General features: G+C 37.6%; 1 protein-coding gene across 1 annotated transcript in view; it reads right to left on the bottom strand.

The window, feature by feature from the left end:
* Positions 1 to 1,727: 1,727 nt before the first annotated feature.
* The window catches only part of ghra (growth hormone receptor a), a 41,190-nt gene continuing 22,263 nt past the window's right edge, over positions 1,728 to 20,654 (bottom strand). Inside the window, exons 3-10 of the mRNA XM_038308081.1 lie at positions 17,036 to 17,165; positions 16,773 to 16,939; positions 10,321 to 10,499; positions 9,626 to 9,779; positions 9,426 to 9,516; positions 6,168 to 6,237; positions 5,234 to 5,454; positions 1,728 to 5,118 (exon numbers count right to left, since the gene is read on the bottom strand). Of these exons, the coding sequence (XP_038164009.1) occupies positions 4,368 to 5,118; positions 5,234 to 5,454; positions 6,168 to 6,237; positions 9,426 to 9,516; positions 9,626 to 9,779; positions 10,321 to 10,499; positions 16,773 to 16,939; positions 17,036 to 17,165 (1,763 nt within the window). The 3' untranslated portion in view covers positions 1,728 to 4,367. The remainder of the gene's footprint in view (positions 5,119 to 5,233; positions 5,455 to 6,167; positions 6,238 to 9,425; positions 9,517 to 9,625; positions 9,780 to 10,320; positions 10,500 to 16,772; positions 16,940 to 17,035; positions 17,166 to 20,654) is intronic.

The following is a 20,654-nucleotide window of genomic DNA, read 5'->3' on the forward strand; positions in this document are numbered from 1 at the left end:
AAGATGAAAACTGAAAAAAGTAACAAATACAATAGAGTGAAATTAATAAATGAAGTCAGAATAGCAAAACATTTCCACTTAAACTGCACTGTAAATATTTCATCATTTGTGGCATGTCTCCAGTTTTATGGGTCTGAATGACACATGGAAGGAGCCAAGTGGGATAAAAGATGGAGGCAGGGAAAATCATAAAGAACAAAAAACAGCTTTTACTTAAGTCAGAATTGAAGTCGAGGATCAACAATTTTCTTACCAAGATGAATAACACAGGGTTTGGATGCTGATAGGATCATAAACATTAACTGACCACCACAAATTCCAGCAAAATTACTTCCAGACACGAGAGAGTGACAAAAGACGGCCTTAAACAAAAGCTCCAGGCCAGGATGTATCATTGCTAAATCTAAATTGCATATCAATCTAGTATTCTGTTAGTGTGAAATATGTTTTTTTTTTGTTTTATAAACATAAACTCTATATAACAAAATCAAAGCTTGATTATTATGACAATTCCTCAAATTTGATTTTCTTGCTGATAAGAGATCACAATGCTGTTCTGTAGTCACATGTAAATCACAAACTTGATTTAGCAAAAGATATAAAATCTGAATACTCTGTCTAAACATCACATACAGTATATGCTCCATGTGTACAAAGTGCTTACTCTAAAGTGTCCTTAACATTGATAAGCTTAAAAAAAAAAAAAAAAAAAACAATTTGCCAATTCTGTAAAATGAGCATTATGGCAAAAAAGAAATAAAATACTTAAGGTAGTAAACATCTGCACAGTTGGCGTGAAGAATAAAAAGAACCTCCTAATTTCTTCATCTCGCCATCACTATCACAAACAATGCTTAAAACAGTTCCTCAGTTTTATGGTTGCATTGTGTATTCCAGTTACACGTTCACAGTTTTGCCACTGTAAGCCTGAAACAGCTGCAAGTCCTTCCAGTCTCTGTTCTAGCTAAATGAACATGATGAGAGTCTTCTGGGATTGTTCGACACTTTGACAGACTCTAAAAGCAAATGAGATACCTAAACAGAAACCACACTTGCTTTTTACAAAACGTTTAACATCGATTTCGGTTCTTTTTTGACTTTAACCCACCATAGAAAGCAAAAAGAGAAATACATGCACTAAGCAGCATAATGTTGTAAAATGATGATCGACACAAACCTATTTACAACCTATTTTAGATCCTTAGGAAACATTAAGACATTCTGCAGCAGCATTTATTTGCTGGTATCATTCACACTAGGCAGCAGCGTAGCACTGAGTATTTCTTAGAGAGAAATGGCACAATCATTGGGTTCACATTTCAATCCTATCATTGCATGTCTGCCTGATAAAAAAGACAGATTTCATCCTTGTGATCAGAATATTTTCTCCTCCACAAAGCCAAGAAAGCAGCATGAAAATTTCTTTTTGTGTGTATATATATATATATATATATATACCGTATATATATATATATATATATATATATATATATATATATATATATATATATATATATATATATATATATATATATATATATATATATATATATATATATATATATATATATATATATACCGTATATATATATATATATATATATATATATATTAATTTATTTTTTTTTAACGTTTTTAATTATTTTTTGTTTATGGTGAAGTTTTAGGTGAAGCTCAATAAATTTGAATTTCATTAAAAGGTGTAATACATTTCAAATGTACCTGTCATTTTTGAAGTTACCAATATTGTCATGTACCTGTGGGTATATAAATATGTCACACATCTTACTTGTACTGTAAGGTTACGATGTTTATGACAAGCATGTTTTTGAATCTTCAAGTCAAAAACCAGAGGATGAGTATTACAGGCACCAGATTGCTTTTCAGGAATTCTTCTGTGTAATTCTACTACTTGTAAACGCAAATATATTAAAAAACTGTAATAAAATATAAGCTATTATCCAAGGAAATATGGCTAAATAAGTGCACTAGGGTAGGATATTCCCTTTAAACACTACCTATAATGTCTTTAATCAAAGAAAAGTACAAAGCAAAGCAAACTAACACCTCGTGTCCAATTTCAAACAATCTGCTGATTGTCTTTGACTTGTATATTGTTCTCTCTTAATCAAAAATATGTCCTTGAATGCTGATAACTGAATCTGAATGATACATCTACATGAAGATTAATTTAAAAAAATAGTGTAACACACAGAAATAGTGAACACACAATGTTATAATTATAGGGAATGTTTTTTTTCTGTACTGTGTAGATATATACATGTATGCATGTCTTTATGTCGTGCATATTTTAAGCAGTGTTTCTTGGCACAGAAATGATTTAAATCAGTTCATTTATACATAGCTAACAGAGGTACCTTATTGTTTATGGATATGCAAAAATCTGAATCACATAGCATAGTACCATAACAATTAAACAAACCATACAACAATAGGCACAGGTGTTTATATAGTGAACGTGGCACATAAGTACTGTGTGAGCTGATAGCTTCTATAGTACACTTTCACAGTCTTTCAACTTAATCCAGTTGCTGTCCCTGCAATGATAATATAACATAGGCAGAGCATTCCCTCTCAGAAAGTTTGAATTGCAGAAATTATATTTTATCAATATGTATGTCGCCTTGCTTTTAAATGAATGCATTAGCAAAGCAATGTAGCATCAAATGAAGCAGCTGGGGCTGCTGCTGGTTCTGTAACATGGATTAGGCCCCCTTCACACAGAATATAACAGTCCTATGACATCCAGGATATCTAATAAAGATACAACATATAATATATAATGTAATATATTATAAAATGTAAAAAAAAACAAACAAAAAAAAAAACTGCCAACCCATCACATTACTACTGCTCTCGGGATCACGTCCAGACAAGTATGTTTTTTAACTATCTAATTGACAAATACAGGAGGTTTCAGCGCCACCGTCATCAATTTTAGGGGGAGGCGTGGAGGAGAATACGCGGCACTAAAGTAGAGTATCCTCATCACTTTACCTGTAGCATGACTGTCTTCCCTTTTGTTCCTATGGTGTGCTGAGCACTTTTCAACCACTGGGAGACAAATGTTAAAAGAAGCCCAGTACACATGAATCCTAATTTGGTAGGGGATCAAAAAAATTTATCTAAAAATCTTTCCAGCCGCACAAGGTAAATTGTGTGCATGCACAAAACAGCTGACATAATATATCACATTTCCACATGAGAACCCCTACATCCTGATGGGTTGTGTGAAGGGGGCCCTAAGTGGCCATGTTTGGCTCCTAAATGTGAAGGAATCTCTAAATAAATCCTTACTCATATGAAGAACAAAGAAACAGTAATTTAAAAAAAAAATTCTATTTTTTTTTCTGAAAAAATAACCAACATTGTTACAAGTACAATACATGTATAGTATTAAAATGAAGCTTAGATTTATTCAGTTATGTATTTCAATCTTCATTTAATATATATAATCTTCATCTATTGGTATACTTCCCTGTATTCCCTATCAGCTCCTAACATCCCCTTTAGAAACTCCATTAACTTTGGTTTTAATATGTTGGCATACTAGAGAGAAAACTTTTTTTTATCAGAAGAAACAAAGTCAGAGATTAAAATCTGCACAGCTTTGTTTTAAGGTTTAGTGTTTCATAGAAAAAATATACTTCTTGATAATCTTGTGATTACAATATTTGTGTTTACTAACAGTATGACACAAAGAAATAGAGAGCTTTGGAGCATATGGTAAGTGTGATAGGCAATACACCTCAGAAAGGCAACTGCTATCAAAGTCAGATTACCCTGATGTTAAAAACATGGCTACCATGTTTTTTTTTCCCATCTCCTCCGTGATTTACTGACTTAACCTTCAATATTAAGACTGTAAGGCAATCTAAGGTTACTTTCCATACATTTTAGGTTTTACATCGCTTGCTATGATCATGCATGGATGCAAATTGTGCATTGTTTGTGCCTTATAATAGGCAATTAAGCAGACCTAAATGTATGAGTACAATAGTTTGTAGCGTATCTCAAAAAATTACCATGTTGTCAATGCATTTCAGCACTTCAATTCAAAGGAAACTTCTGTAATCAGCACATTCATCACAAAGAGGGATATATATATCTATAATGCACTTTTTAAACTAACTTGCTGAGGAACATTGTTTTCAGATTTTAACTTGTTGAGATGTACATTTATATAATCCCTTGTATATCCTCTGAACACCTGTATACATAGTTATACATTGATGAGCTACAGGATGTTTTTTTTTAATTGTCAGGAATCGGGTATAGCTACTGCATCCTGACTTTCTGAACAATTAGCCATACACCTGTAGTTAAGGTATGCTGATGCTGTAAACTTATGGTGTGAGGTTCCCAAGCAGGTCAGGGGTGACGTATCCTACAGGCATCGGGGCTTTGAGGGGATGCTGTGGCTGGCACAAAGACGGAGACTGGCTGGGAGGTGGGTTAAGGAGCAAACTGTGATGCGTGTCCAACTCCTGCACCACTGTGTAGTCTGCAAGAGGGGCAAAAAGCTGAGACTGGGGAGACTCGGGGAGAATATATGGTGACTGATTGGTATCTGGCATGGCTGCAGGTTTGGTCTCCGTTGGTTGTGGCTGTATGGTTTGGTACCCTGACCCAGGCACCAGAGAGCTGGGGGGAGTGCTGGTCTGTATGGCGTCACTCTCAGCTGAGTATTCGCTTCCCTCTGGAATCATTACAAGCATCTGAAAACGGGGCTCATTTTTTGTCTGTTCCTCTATCCCCTCTTTGTCTTCACTTTTCTTTTCTCCTTTTTGTGTCTTACTCTCTGAACTTGAGGTGTTGTCCTGGATTTTAGGTTGCTGGCCAGGGGACAACACCACCCCCCCAGAGGGCATAACATTGCTGACCTGGGCATATAAGTCTGTGTTGACCCAAGTCTGTGGCCCCCTGATTTGAGTTTGGATAAGCGGCCTTTCACCTGTCTCCGAGGCTGGAGCATCAACGGTATCCTCGTTGTCCTCAGGTTGGCCCGGCAGCAAGGACGCTATGAGCATCTGGCTGTCATGTGGAGGCAGATTTGTGTTGTCACTGCTGGCCTGGCCCGAGTCATCATCAGGGTAGCTAGAGGAGAAAGCATGACGGGAAAAAAACCCACGGGAAAACTTTTATTATGAGACATCAGTCTGTATAACAACATATACATAAAAACGTTTACATAAAAAAATCCCTGGATTACCTGATGGTGCTACAGCCCTCTGTAGTCCTGTAGGGGAGACCGAGGAGCTTCTGGGTATCTGAATTGTAATTATCTTCTTTATCTTCACCTTCTACATCCTCTTCATCCACCTCAATGAACTCCACCCAAGGCTCCTCTTGATAGAAATCTGTTGCATAGGCTGGTAGGCCATCTCCACCCCCACCATTCAGGATAAAGTTCAACTCTTCCAGTTTCCCCTTCTGCATTTGAAAAAAAAAAAAAAAGATTTAACAGCAACGTTTTAGTTTTGACTTAAAAATAATACAACTCACACATAAGCTCTGTTTTTGATATCGTGAAAAACTTCATAATTAGGGCTGCCACAGTTGTAACATTATAATATATTGTTATGTTATCTAAGTTTTTGCTGTTTTTTTGGTGTAAGTGAACTTCCTGTCACAGAAAGGACCTTTGCTGGTGGCTGGGCCGACCCCTGTTGCTTCACAACTGAAAATGCTTCTCAATCAAGATGACAACGTGTATATAAGGAGGCGAATGATCACCTCTCTCGCCGATGATTACCCCTGATGGTATTAAAGCCAAAGACCTAAACAGGGAATAACCTTCTTGTTTAAATGTGTCCCCTGATTCAAACCCCTACAGATTAATGCTACCACCCCTCCATCTCTCAAGCAAGCAAATCAATCAGTTATCAGTTGTCATCAACCAACTCCTTTCTGATCAGTCTGCTTTCTCCCCTCAGACCAACCAGAAATTTTAACTGCTTTTATGCAGTTCTCCGCTTCCAGATTGTTGTTGATTTTTGTAAATAAAATTTTAAGACTCATTGGTTCTTCATTTGATTCTATATGTGAGTCAATGAACTACAAACTAGCATGACATTTATGTCATGAATATTAGACATGTTTAAATTAAAATATTTATAGAACGGAAACAGAAATGAATGTGATACCTTCAACAATTCTGAATCAATGCCTTTGATTTTGGGCGTAGGAACAGGAGGCAAGAGAATCATCATCAATCTGAAATGATAGAAGATTGTGGTAAAATCAATATATCGCAGTAGCTTTTAAATATATTTTTTTCTCATTTAGTGCTGAATTTAGTACCCAGTTTTAAACCTAGATGGTCACTTAGCGGAATAATATAAACATCGAGAATTTTCTAACTTATGTGGATGGGAGAGTTTTCTTAGCAGGATTTGCAGTTTTCTTTTGCAGGACTTGTCTGGGTGTGCTACATCTATTGTGTTTAAGGGTAATGGTTATTTAAGGTCAAATCAACTAATTTTTGACTGGATTAAGATGGGAGAACTGTAAATGAAAACCAGAGACATTAGATGCTTTTAAAAAATATGTACCTGTCAGGCTCAGAACAATAGGACCCAATATTCAAGAAGGACAGACAGTTCGATTTCTCAAAGAGTTTTTTTAGAAACTGAACTGCAGTGAACAGAGTCAGCGTCTAACCATCTAACGACCACAGGTTAGTAACCACGTCTATCTGGCGGAGGATGATAATGAACACGAGTCACTAAGCTGGTCTTAGAGTTCAATCCGAACTCAGAGGATGATGTTGGTTCCAACCAGTTTGCTTCCAACAAGAGAATATTGAAATGTCAATAGAGGATGTCAAAAACAACATGTTGCCCCTTCTGGACTGTGCTCTGCACACTGAGGATAATGGAAGTCCTAATACTGAGGTTTACCAGAAACCTACACATACAGACCAATTCCTTAATTTATACTCACACCAACCACTGAAAGATAAACTTTCTGTAGCGAGAGTTACCAGGCCACTAGGCTTTCTGAGCACCATCAGTAGACAATGCAAGTGAAGTGTCTTGCCCAAGGACACAACAACACTGAAAGCCAGAGCTGGAACCATCAACCCTTTGATTTCAGGGCAAACTCCTACATCAGACGCCACTGTCACCCATATGTGTCAGAGGTTTCTAAGTAAACGCAGACAAGATAGCAGTAAATTTCAAATCTACCAACACACTCAGACAAAAACTAATTCATCCTAAAACAGAACAACCAAATTTAAGGTCAGTGGTGTTCCATATGCTGCTACAGTGAGGACTGTACAGCCTCCTATATTGGAGAAACTAAACAACAACTTAATAACCACATGGAACAACATAGGAGAGCCAACAGCTCTAGACAAGCTTCAGCTGCACACTTGCACCTCAGAAACAAAGGGCACACCTTTGAAGACCAAACTGTTCAGATTTTGGACAAGGAGGATAAATAGATTGAAAGATGCATCAAGGAAGCTACCTTTGTGAAAAGAGAAAAGCCATAATTGAACTGAGGGGGAGGATAGTGGTTTCAGATTCCAAGCATTTAAAGTACTGTCATGGAACTCGTCCCAAAGAGATTATATAAGCAGTCACATTATAATTCATCACATAACCCAAGCACAACAAAAAGCCCCAACAACTTAGAAGAACAAGGGCCAGCTATTTCTTTTGCATCTGACTTGGAATATGTGCAGGAGTATGGGGCTCCATGCTGCTTAAATTAAGAAGAACTCCAACTACAGACTGCTCCGGGATGAGCCAACAGAATTGACAGAACTCCTGGATAGGTGTCAAAACGTTTTCAAAGAACCGAGCAAAAGTCTGGTTATCTTAAAATTTAAGCCTGTTTGTAGCACTCTAAGAACCTTCATCGCAAACTCCATGGGGCTATGGAAAACCACACTGGAGGCCAACTTCAAGCCACTTGGATGTATGGAGGGGTTTACCACTTTGACCTTGGGGTTTCCAGCCAATACACTGCACAGATGCTGCTGTACACTATGCCAGCCACTTGATTATTGCACTCCATGTAAGCTTTCCCCGAAGGCATCTTACACCCTGCAGTTATTTGCTTGATTTTCTCAGGGGTCTCTTTGCGCAGTCTGCACCTGGGGTTTTGTTTGGTGTGGTAGATCTGGGCCTCTATTTGCTCTGGTGCTCAGGGTCTGCTCCTTTGCAGCCATGATGAGTGCCTCTGTGGTGTCCTTCAGTCCAGCTCTGTCTAGCCATTAGTAGGATTTCCAGATGTACGCCACTTTAGCTAGGTTTTAGTGTTATATCCCGTGTAGTGACTTGTCCTCCCATGACGGAGTCTCTAATACCTCATCTTCTGTTCCCCATTGTCTGACACAGTCACTGAGCACATCATCTGTTGGAGACTTGTCCTTGATGAACTTATAGATCTTGGATGTTTCATCCTGGATAGTGGTTCTCCCACTCACTAGCCCTCCTTCTCCTTGCGTCTGGGGTTGGAACCCTCCGTGTATGGTTAGGAGCTTTCTTGTCTTAACATCCGGGGCCTGCATCTCATCCTTTAGCCAGCAGGATATCTGATTACTGGTAGAGTGTAGCTATTTATTGCCCAGGACTTGTTCTTGCCATTAAACAGGCATCTAAGGACCTGCCTTACTCGTTTTAGATATTTGGCCGTAGCTGTTTTCCTTGTCACCTCTTCAAGGTTGCCATTTGCTTGTGGGATTGCGGGGAAATTGTAACTGTCCTCAATGTCTGCTATTGTTTCTTCTGTAAGTGAGATCCCCTCTGTGTGGACTACCTTCCCTCTCTTAGTCACCATCCGACCACACCTGTCTAGTCCGAATGACATCCCGATGTCTATGCTGTAGATTCGGGTGGTATGGATCAGTAAGACAATGTCTCACTCATTCTTTGCGAACAGCTTGATGTCATCCATGTAGAGGAGGTCACTGATTGTGGCCCCGTTCCTAAATCAGTATCCATATATGGCTGAGGGGTGTAGACCTATGCAGAACAACAGTGGGGGGGTGTATATATATATATATATATATATATATATATATATATATATATATATATATATATATATATATATATATATATATATATATATATATGTGTGTGTGTGTGAGGGGGCTGTGTGTGTTTATATATACGGGAATTTTTCTCTCATCCACATAACAACTCAATTTCTGATTACTGATTACATTTAAAAAAAAAAAAAAAAAATTATTATGATTTTCTCTCTTTTTTTAGAAACATTTTATTTGCCATCTACTTTAGTTAAACGCTAACATATAATTCATTTATATAAAACAAGCTCAACTAACACTAATCTAGTTTTATAATAATATGATAAAAAAAAAACACAAAGTATTTTTGGACCTTTTAAAGTGGAAGCACCCAAGGAGAGAAAGTAAATGTTCCTACCTTTGCTGCCGAGAAATGACTATCAACATGGCAACCATCAGGACACCGACAATACCAAAGGTTAGAACCAGTGTGAATGGGACTGTAGAATCTATAAACAAAATGTAGCACAGCTCCTAATTAAAGCTGGGTCTTCATTGGTTATATTTTAAAGGAATTGGGGCAGCTATGCATACATTTATTAAGAGAGGTTTGCTCACCATTGCTGGGAATCTCTGTCACTTCGAAAAAGATGGAGTCACTGAACTCTCCAAACTTGACGAAGGCCTGCATCCTGGAGCGGATGTGCACTTCGTACTCTTTTCCAATTTGCAGGCCGTAGATTGTCTGCTGAGTATGAGGCTGCTTTTCCAGCTGAAAATTTGAATTTTCCAGAGCAACATGAACAAGTGAAGAATGTGACGTTGCAGCATTTAAGGCAAAAAGACAGCTGTCCTGACACAAGCAGCAAGAAAGTTAACATTATAGCTAACTTAAACTATACATGGTGCCAAGAGATCCATACTTATTTTTGGTATCTGTAACCATGACCTTTTTAAAGGTGGCACAACTGCCCAGGCCTTTCAGATAAATATGATAGAAGACTTGTTGGCATAAGACAGGCATCTGTTGCTATTTTGAAATTTGCATTTGTCAAGCGGGGTGGCCAGGCAATAATAAACGAGGCTGCACAAGGTCCCACAGCCTCTGACCCACAGATCCCTCCCTTCTCTTCCTTCAGAGAGGCTGTTGTCTCAGAGGGTCCTGCTCTGGCTTTAGTGGGCTTGCCAAGAAAGCTACACTGCATTTCAGCCACAAGAGTTCAGGAGGGAGTTCAGACAGCAAAGGGGAGAAGGAATAAGGCATTATACTTCAAAAACTTAAGATAGCGAGGAAGTTTCACAAGAAAACTCACCGTTTCCCAGTTGGTGGCATTCCTCTCTCTATATTGGACTTCATACTCTATGCGCATCCAGCCTACACTAACATCTGCAGAGGGCGGGGGCTCCCAGTTGACTAGGACATCGTAACTGAGTCCAGAGGGGCTGATATTCAGCAGTGTCCAGTTTAGAGACACAGGAGGGTCAGGACGCACTGTAGGGAGGGGAAAAGAGCAGAAGTTCAGAGGTGAACAAAAAGGGAAAACATGTAGCTGTTTATATTTTTTGATTTCAAGGCACTTTTTGGTTTGAAGCTGATGACTCCAAGTAAAACAACACTGTTATACTCCTAGCTGCACTCTAGAATTAAAGCTTCCAAACATTGTAAATGATAGTGTTTAAAGATTTAAACTACACTAGAACATGAATTTTGTACCATGCTTTTATTTTGAGATATAACATACTTTGAATTGTAGGAAAGATTTCGTAAGATTGAGTAAAAAGTCTGTATATAAAAAATTGCCACTTCAGCAGTTCAGGTCAGGATAGACCATATTTACGCATAAATAAATCTTTGCATAAAAACTAAATCTATGTATATTCTATAAACTTTTATCTTAATCAATGCTCAGTGTTTTACTATTTAAAGGGATAGTTCGGGATTTTTGACATGAATCTGTATGGCATCCCCATCACCAGTGTCATGCAATCACACTGACTTACCCCTGGCAGCGTCCTGTGAGCAGAGTTCTCGTCCAGTTTTGGTCAAGCCGAAAGTAGTCCGGCAGGTTTGCTAGACCCAGCGAAATAAAACTTTTCTCTTCCCAAAACATTATGTCTTCAAAAGAGTGATATTTTTGCATCCCAAAAACATTGTAGTGGAAAAAGTCACACGTCGTTATCAATTGGTCAATTGGTCCTATTTTCTCTCTCCGCCTAGCTCTGGGCGGAGGGAGACATGCATCTGGCTGTTGTCAGGTTAGTAGGCCCTAGCTGTCTGAATGACGGCGCGCACTGATACGAACAGAGAGAAAATAGGACGAAGTGATAACGACGTGTGACTTTTTCCACTACAATGTTTTTGGGATGCAAAAATATCACTCTTTTGAACACATAATGTTTTGGGAAGAGAAACGTTTTATTTCGCTGGGTCTAGCAAACCTGCCGGACTACTTTCGGCTTGACCAAAACTGGACGAGAACTCTGCTCACAGGACGCTGCCAGGGGTAAGTCAGTGTGATTGCATGACACTGGTGATGGGGATGTCATACAGATTCATGTCAAAAATCCCGAACTATCCCTTTAAGCAAAAGCATGTTTTGGAGTCTTTATACTGTACTAATAACAGATTAGTAAATAAATTGATACTTATTTCAATAATTAATACATCACAATTAACATTATTCTCAAAAATGTTTTACATTTTTTTAACGCCAAACATAATGTACACATGCAAGCTATAACCTAAAACTCACCATATGTTAGAAAAAAAGAAAAGCTTACATATCATCTTAGGCCTATTTATAGACATCTATCATAGACCAGAGTAACATCTATGTATTATTTTTTATAGGATGATGGTTTTGCATATCTGTGTCGGAAAAAGAAAGTATGTAAATGTAGAGGTTTTTCAGTTCATATAAATTTATTTGGCATGCTGTATCAAAAGAATGGTTGCGGCAGTCTAGGCTTTGTTTTTATTTTGTGGCCCTTCAGTTGGAAAGAGACCCTGAGAGCTGCTTTTAATTTGTCTGTCAGGTCCATATGATTCACAGAGAGCTGGTCTCTGTCTTTATCTTCGTTATCTGGCAGACAGTCAAGTTATCTAATGTTTTTTTCAGGCAGCAGCTTTTTTTCTTGGCATGTGTACTTTTAGACCATAGAAGGCTCCAGTAAATCCTGGTGTATCAACTTAGCAATTCTTAAGGACTTTATTTAAAATATATTGCTTTATAGATACATTAAATTTTTTTTAGCAATGATTAGAAATATTAATAAAATATTCAAAAAGGAAAACCTAAATGATATCCAAGATCACTCCAAATGCATCGTCAGCCAGAAGGTATTTCTTTTTAAATGTGCTTTCACTCTTATGTAAGCACAGAGCTTTAAATGTCTTCATATTAAGGCGACCTAGATTTCAGGTTAAATTTTAGGCACTTTCTTGCCTACAAACAGTATGTGCTCAATTTTAACGACATATACACACTATTGCCAAAAACGTTTAAGGTTTGAGATAAATTCTTTGTAGAAAAAGTATTTCCAAGAATCCAGTTTTAAATAAGTTAGAGTAAAAGTTCGACATCTGCAGATAACAAACCCGAAATCTAACCAATCAGAGTCAATAACCACATAATGTTTTTAGTGTGTGGTTACAGACTGCTGCACCCCACATTCACAAAGAAGCGTTATCACAGATCATTCTTTCTGGTAGCTCGTAGGCATTATAACCCTCACTACTCCAAAAGAGCTCAATACATGTTTACATGTTTTTCATTCTTCTAAACACTGTTTTGTTGTTTATTATACATAAATACAAATGTATGAATTTTGACATGTTTTAAACCACCCTACTCAGTAGCACATACCTTCATGATAATCTAATCCACTTTATTTATATAGCACATTTAAGCAACAAAATGTTTCCAAAGTGCTGTACACGCAACAAGGGGAGCATAAAACAATAAATATAAATAAAACAGTTAAAAACAATAAATTCAATAAAATAAATACAAAGCCACAGGGGACCACAGAACTTACGCAACGCTAAAAGCTAGAGAATAAAAGTGAATCGACAAGATTTAAAACACTCCAATGTGGGGGCCGTACGTATATTGAGGGGCAGGGCATTCCACAGCTTAGGGTCAACAACAGAGAATGCTCTGTCCCCTCAGATTTTCTGATTTGCCCTAGTAATCACAAGCTGGAGCTGGCCCTTAGACCTCAAAGCGGGCAGGAGACGGTAGATTTGGATGAGGTCTGCGATGTAGAGGTGCCAGTCCAAACAACAATATTTTGAAAACAATTGTAAACTTAACAGGGAGCCAGCGCAAAGACGCAAGAATTGGGGTGATGTGGTCATGTTTTTTGGTGCCCATTAAAAGCCGGGCCACAGCGTTCTGGACTAACTGCAAGGGGGAAAGTGCTTTAAGTATAGCAATCTTTAAAAACCCTTACAGTTCTGATTTTGTTGTTGTAAATTTGACCCTTACAGTAGAGTCTCTCATTTATTTTCTTTATTATATTTTTACTTTTGTGTGTATCTGCAAGCTCACATTTGCCTTGCACTTTGCTTATGGTACACCTGCATTTCTCAGCCAAGGGACAAATAAAATTATTTCTATTCTATTCTATTCCATGTTATTCTATTGGAATGTCAAAATCATAATGGGGAATCAGTCCAAATATCGGAATATATCGGCCTGCATCTAAAATCTCAGATAAAACAAGCTAACAGAAACACTCAGCTTCTATCCATTTTTAGTAAAGTTAATGTAAACCAAAGGTTAATGATAAATAGGGTGTTCTCATACCCGTTGTTAACAACTATTATTCTCTATTAGTGTAAAATCTATTGATAAAGCCTTTTTTAACATTCCACACCACAAAACGAGTAATGAAGGTATGTATCATTTGTGCTGATATCATATCGGATCAATATCTGCATTGCTCAACAGTTGAAGCTGCAATATTGGTATCCTTAACTAAATTAAATTAAAAGTAGAATCTTTATTACTATATGCTGTGAGTGAAAAAAACACTGTTATATAATATTAAACTCTTATACTCATTGTCCAATGACGCCACTTGGCCTAGCTGTACTCCACATCAGGTATCTGAACATTTCCATTACTGCCTTTTTTCAGTACTGTTTTTTTCTGGCTTTACTCATCTCTGACTGTACCTAAGCCTGAGCACGACCTGGAAAAAGCAAGCAGTGCTGTACCGAAAGAGCAGTAAATGTAAATGGAAAATTGTTGGGGTGGAGTAGAGCAAGTCATAGTGGAGTCAGTGGTTAAAGTTTCTTCCTAGGTATAAAATACCCATATACAGGTGCTGGTCATAAAATTAGAATATCATGAAAAAGTAGATTGATTTCAGTAATTCCATTTAAAAAGTGAAACTTGTATATTATATTCATACATTACATACAAACTCATATATTTCAGATGTTTATTTTGTTTAATTTTGATGATTACAAATGACAACAAATGAAAATCCCAAATTCATCATATCAGAAAATTAGAATATTACTGAAGACCAATAAAAACAAAGGATTTATAGAAATGTTGGCCAACTGAAAAGTATGAACATGAAAAGTATGAGCATGTACAGCACTCAGTATTTAGTTGGGCCTCCTTTGGCCTGTATTACTGCAGCAATGCGGCGTGGCATGGAGTCGATCAGTCTGTGGCACTGCTCAGGTGTTATGATAGCCCAGGTTGCTCTAATAGTGGCTTTTAGCTCTTCTGAATTGTTGGGTCTGGTGTATTGCATCTTCTTCTTCACAATACCCCATAGATTTTCTATGGGGTTAAGGTCAGGAGAGTTTGCTGGCCAATTAAGAACAGGGATACCATGGTCCTTCAACCAGGTACTGGTAGCTTTGGCACTGTGTGCAGGTGCCAAGTCCTGTTGGAAAATGAAATCTGCATCTCCAAAAAGTTGGTCAGCTGCAGGAAGCATGAAGTGCTCTAAAACTTCCTGGTATGTGGCTGCGTTGACCCTGGACCTCAGAAAACACAATGGACCAACACCAGCAGATGACATGGCACCCCAAACCATCACTGACTGTGGAAACTTTACACTGGACTTCAAGCAACGTGGATGAAGTGCCTCTCTTCTTTTCCTCCAGACTCTGGGACCTTGATTTCCAAAGGAAATGCAAAATTTACTTTCATCAGAGAACATGACTTTGGACCACTCACCAGCAGTCCAGTCCTGTTTCTCTTTAGCCCAGGCAAGACGCTTCTGACGCTGTCTGTGGTTCAAGAGTGGCTTGACACAAGGAATGCGACAGCAGAAACCCATGTCTTTCATACGTCTGTGTGTGGTGGTTCTTGAAGCACTCACTCCAGCTGCAGTCCACTCTTTGTGAATCTCCCCCACATTTTTGAATGGGTTTTGTTTCACAATCCTCTCCAGGGTGCGGTTATCTCTCTTGCTTGTACACTTTTTTCGACCACATCTTTTCCTTCCCTTCGCCTCTCTATTAATGTGCTTGGACACTGAGCTCTGTGAACAGCCAGCCTCTTTAGCGATGACCTTTTGTGTCTTGCCCTCCTTGTGCAAGGTGTCGATGGTCGTCTTTTGGACAACTGTCAAGTCAGCAGTCTTCCCCATGATTGTGTAGCCTATAGAACTAGACTGAAAGACCATTTAAAGGCTTTTGCAGGTGGTTTGGGTTAATTAGCTGATTAGAGTGTGGCACCAGGGGCCATCAATTTTGAACCTTTTCACAATATTCTAATTTTCTGATATGATGAATTTGAGATTTTCATTTGTTGTCATTTGTAATCATCAAAATTAAACAAAATAAACATCTGAAATATATGAGTTTGTATGTAATGTATGAATATAATATACAAGTTTCACTTTTTAAATGGAATTACTGAAATCAATCTACTTTTTCATGATATTCTAATTTTATGGCACCTGCACACAGTGCCAAAGCTACCAGTACCTGGTTGAAGGACCATGGTATCCCTGTTCTTAATTGGCCAGCAAACTCTCCTGACCTTAACCCCATAGAAAATCTATGGGGTATTGTGAAGAAGAAGATGCAATACACCAGACCCAACAATTCAGAAGAGCTAAAAGCCACTATTAGAGCAACCTGGGCTATCATAACACCTGAGCAGTGCCACAGACTGATCGACTCCATGCCACGCCGCATTGCTGCAGTAATACAGGCCAAAGGAGGCCCAACTAAATACTGAGTGCTGTACATGCTCATACTTTTCATGTTCATACTTTTCAGTTGGCCAACATTTCTATAAATCCTTTGTTTTTATTGGTCTTCAGTAATATTCTAATTTTCTGATATGATGAATTTGGGATTTTCATTTGTTGTCATTTGTAATCATCAAAATTAAACAAAATAAACATCTGAAATATATGAGTTTGTATGTAATGTATGAATATAATATACAAGTTTCACTTTTTAAATGGAATTACTGAAATCAATCTACTTTTTCATGATATTCTAATTTTATGACCAGCACCTGTATTACCGGTATATGAGATGTGAGACTAATTTCTTAAACAACAATAATTTAATTTAGTATACATTAACAACAAACTTTAAGAGAAATAATAAATGTCTGTGACAGCTGAAAGGCAGCTTGGAGCAGCCTCAAAAAAGTGCAGACTAGATAGTACCAGGCATCAACAAAAGGGTGCACTTTAGAAGTGGGGATAGTTTCCCCACTTTTAAATGATTCATAAAAATAAAAATAAAATCGTAAAAAAAATTCAGACAACAAACCAATATTTTCCACTGTGAAACAGTCATCTTCATTGAAGTAGGTGATATTTTGGCCACGAAGCTGGACACAGTACGGGGTCCAAATCGATGTGTGATTTGCATCAAAAAAGCACTCTCTGTTTTCATGGATGTACTCAGGACATTCCTTCCATTCACTAGTTGGAGAGCTAAATGAGCGGAAACACAGGTAAAAGAACATCAGATTTTTATACAGTAAGTCTTTAGGAGATGTACATATAATTCATTGTTTAAGCTGCACGCACTCCTTCTTTAGGTAAAATACACTCAGTGTTCCAGGAGAGGACAGGTTGTGGAGCCTGCCTGGACTCCACCAGCAGCGGAAAGTCACCTGGTCCCTCGAGATGCAGTCTGTGAAGTGAGGCTCAAGGGTAGCTGTAAATAAGTCGGAAAAAAAGCAAATGTCAATAAGATATATAGTTTATTCAATATCACTTTAATAAAAAATACTATATCAATCCAAAAGAAAATCCCATTCTACTTAAAGCTATATTATCAAAATTTTTCTAAAACTTCAGTTACTATAGTGAGGGCCGGAAGCAGAAAGGATTTGGTTCAGCTGTCTCTTTCTCATCTCTCATGATGCAACTAATGTTAGACATATTCCTTTTCATCTTGAAATCTATAATCATCTATTTTGTTTTGTTTGGGAAAAAAATAAGAGGGATAAGAGAGAAGTTCCATATAGAAAAAACAGTTTTCCTTCCTTTTCATTGTAGCCTATCATGTTGGTTGATGCTACAGTCGCCCCTTCCCACCAACCAATCGCAATTTCGGACCAGGCCAGCGTCACAAAGCACCACCCTCTCAAACCACAACAGTGAGCACGTGAATATGTCGCAGAATGAGAGGCGGAGGAAATTGTCCCAAAGAAGCGTTTTAGTAGCTCACCAGTTTGGCAATATTTCGGTTATAGCAAGTCAGATAGAAACCAAACGACAGTGACTTGTAAAATTTGCAGGGAACCAGTAAAAACAAAGTATGGTAACACAACCAACTTGTTTTATCATCTAAGCAGCTCACACCCAGTGGAGAATGAGCTGTGTCGGCCCCGGCACTGTACCACAACGGCAAGCTAAACTGGGCTTCCTTCTTTGTAATAAATACGAAAAAGCGTCCATTTGGCATAAGGACATCACTCATGCAGTAACATGCTTTATAGCGATGGATGTGCTGCTATTGTCTGCAGTTGAAAAACCTGGCTCTCAACAGCTGCTTTTCACTCTTGAATATGAAGTTCTGGTCTGCAAGTTTTTCTCTAACTCAGCGCTCTCTAATTTGTACACTGAGTTTAGGGAATCAGTGCAAAATGGGCTGCAATCTGTCTCTGTCTACTACGCCACAAATTTGAAACTTTGTTCAAGTCGCACATCCGAGCCCCACCTCCACCTCAATTCACTACATAGACAAAGAATGGAACAGGAGAAGTAAGTGTCTAGGATCTTTTAGATAACTATCGATATTAATCAATATGCATTTTTTTTGTATCCATATGCTTTTTTTCTATACCTCCCAGCCCTAATGAATAATATATTTTTTCCTGTAAAAGTAGTTTGCAACACTGCATTACAATAATTGTGCTCCATATTTGCACTGCACAGACAAAAATATTTCAGGTAAAAAGAAAAAACAACAACACCAACTTAAAGAGTAACACACATATACCGTATATAAAAAAAAACAACTGAAAAAACAAAAACCTTGAAATTGTATGTGTCAGGCTTCCTGTTTGAACATACTGACACAAGGGCTTTACATCATCCTTTTTTAGTAAGTGAGGTAAACCAACATGTCTCTGATCAAAGATCTGAGACAAGCAGCCGCCGTAACACACATAAAAAAGAAGGTAAGGTAAAGTTGTGGATCTCTGTAAATGTAGATGTATAGGAACAGAAGCTGCTGATTACGAGTAGGCTCAAATTTCAGTGACCAGCCATGAGATCAATCCACACATACCTCTGTGTCCTTCCCCATCATCTTTCATCTCTCCCTTCGCACCTCATAACTCATTATCAACGACCTACTACCCTCTGCCCACTTCTGCCTAAGACCAGTTTTTCATCTAGCTGGGAGTTTCAGGGCTTAGTGCAGCCATAAATAATCAGCAGAACCTAACATTGATTTCTACTTTACTCACTCTCCTCAATGCTCTTTATGCTTACTCTGGGTTGCATTTAAAATTACAACTTAAATGGAAAATTAAACAAGATATTAAATACAGAATACAGCACAATATTTACAATTCTTGTGGTTTATGAGCATAATACAAAAGTTACTTACAGCTTTGCGACTAAGATAATTATATAGAGACTGCTTCCCATGTGTTTACATAGAAAATGCAAATGCAGTCACCCTTCAATCCATAGCATCAAAAGGAAAACACTCTGCACTAATCAAATCAATGCTTTAATAACTTTTCCAACTTTCAATACAATGTCATAGTAATCATTCGTACTCATTCCTTCACTTCATCTTTTTTATGCTGTCATGCAGGCATGAAAAAGAATTTTGCTTTCAGAATAAGGTTTTCCTCCCCCATCCCTGCAAATTCCGACGATATCAACATACAGCTTGTGGAGGGAATGTGTGCAAAGGAAAGCCTATGTGACAGCAATGGTTCAGATAGGATAATAAGGAAAACGTGTTGACATTTAATACATAGTATCAGATTTAAGTGAATCAGACTAACAACTCTGTAAAATAATTTTTTGTGCAAAAACTCAGTTTTTGAAGAAAGACACTGGGGGTTCAAAGCAAAGATGTTTCTAAGATCAAGCTAGAGAGTGAGGGCCAAGTTGTGCAGCTATGCTTTCAGAATCTGTTTTCATTTTTAAAGACAGCCGAATGTCAGACAAATCTGACATGTGATAGAGATAAAATGTTATGAAACTACACATGGAAAAATACTTTATTAAAACTTATAGAGGCTTTTTTTAGGGGAATAAATCATGCTATTTTGGATATGAAAATATACAAATCTTGAAACATACATAAATATCATTTAGCTTTTTCACCTGTTTTTACAGCAGACAATTTTAGGATATTCCTTTTAGAAAGAATAAAGTGGCTTTTTGAGTGACACCTTCTAAAATAGGAAACACCTTGATCTGTGGACCATGATGAAGAATTTGCATCATGCCATCTAGAAATCGTAAAAGGTATTCATAGCAAAGAAAGGCTTTTTGATAAAAAAAAAAAGAAGATCTGCTTATAAGGAGAATAAAGAAATCACTATTGTTATTAGTGAGCCCTTAAGATATCTGATGTTTATAGCTTATATTTCGATTAGGCTGGACAATTATTCACAATTGCACTAGAATTGCAATTATAAAAATCTCCATTTTGAAATTGCAGATGCACTTAATTTTGATCACATAACAATTTAATGATAGTGGGTCACAAAATTTTAGCTCCAGGCTTTTGGGAGGAGATAATACATTTAAAGTGAGTTCTAACCTCAAACAGAAGAGTTGTAGAGAGTTTAAGCGTGTGCAAAGATCCATGCATGAGAGCTAGAAGTCAGTACTTTTCCATGCAGAATTAAAGTCCAGTGAAAAAGAAGCTCTCGACATGAAAGCATGAAAAACCATGAAAACAAAAGCCTGTGGCCAAAGAGGAAAGAGTTGTCTGGTATTACTTTGATTTTAGGCAATTCTGTGCAGTCCCAGGTATTAAAGTTACTATTTACCTTAATTAATTTTATCACTACATTAAGCACCAGTACACTAAACAAAGGCTTAGATGCGCTCTGCACTTTATGTCCAACCAGGACTGATTTCTGACTCAGCAAACTGTCCTCTTAAATACATATATTTGGATCCATAAACTGCAGTTCTGTTTTGTTCTTATTACAGCTTCTCTACA

The sequence above is a fragment of the Cyprinodon tularosa genome, unplaced genomic scaffold (genome assembly GCF_016077235.1).
Source record: "Cyprinodon tularosa strain WSP-4 unplaced genomic scaffold, ASM1607723v1 ctg63, whole genome shotgun sequence".
Taxonomy (NCBI): Eukaryota; Metazoa; Chordata; class Actinopteri; order Cyprinodontiformes; family Cyprinodontidae; genus Cyprinodon; species Cyprinodon tularosa.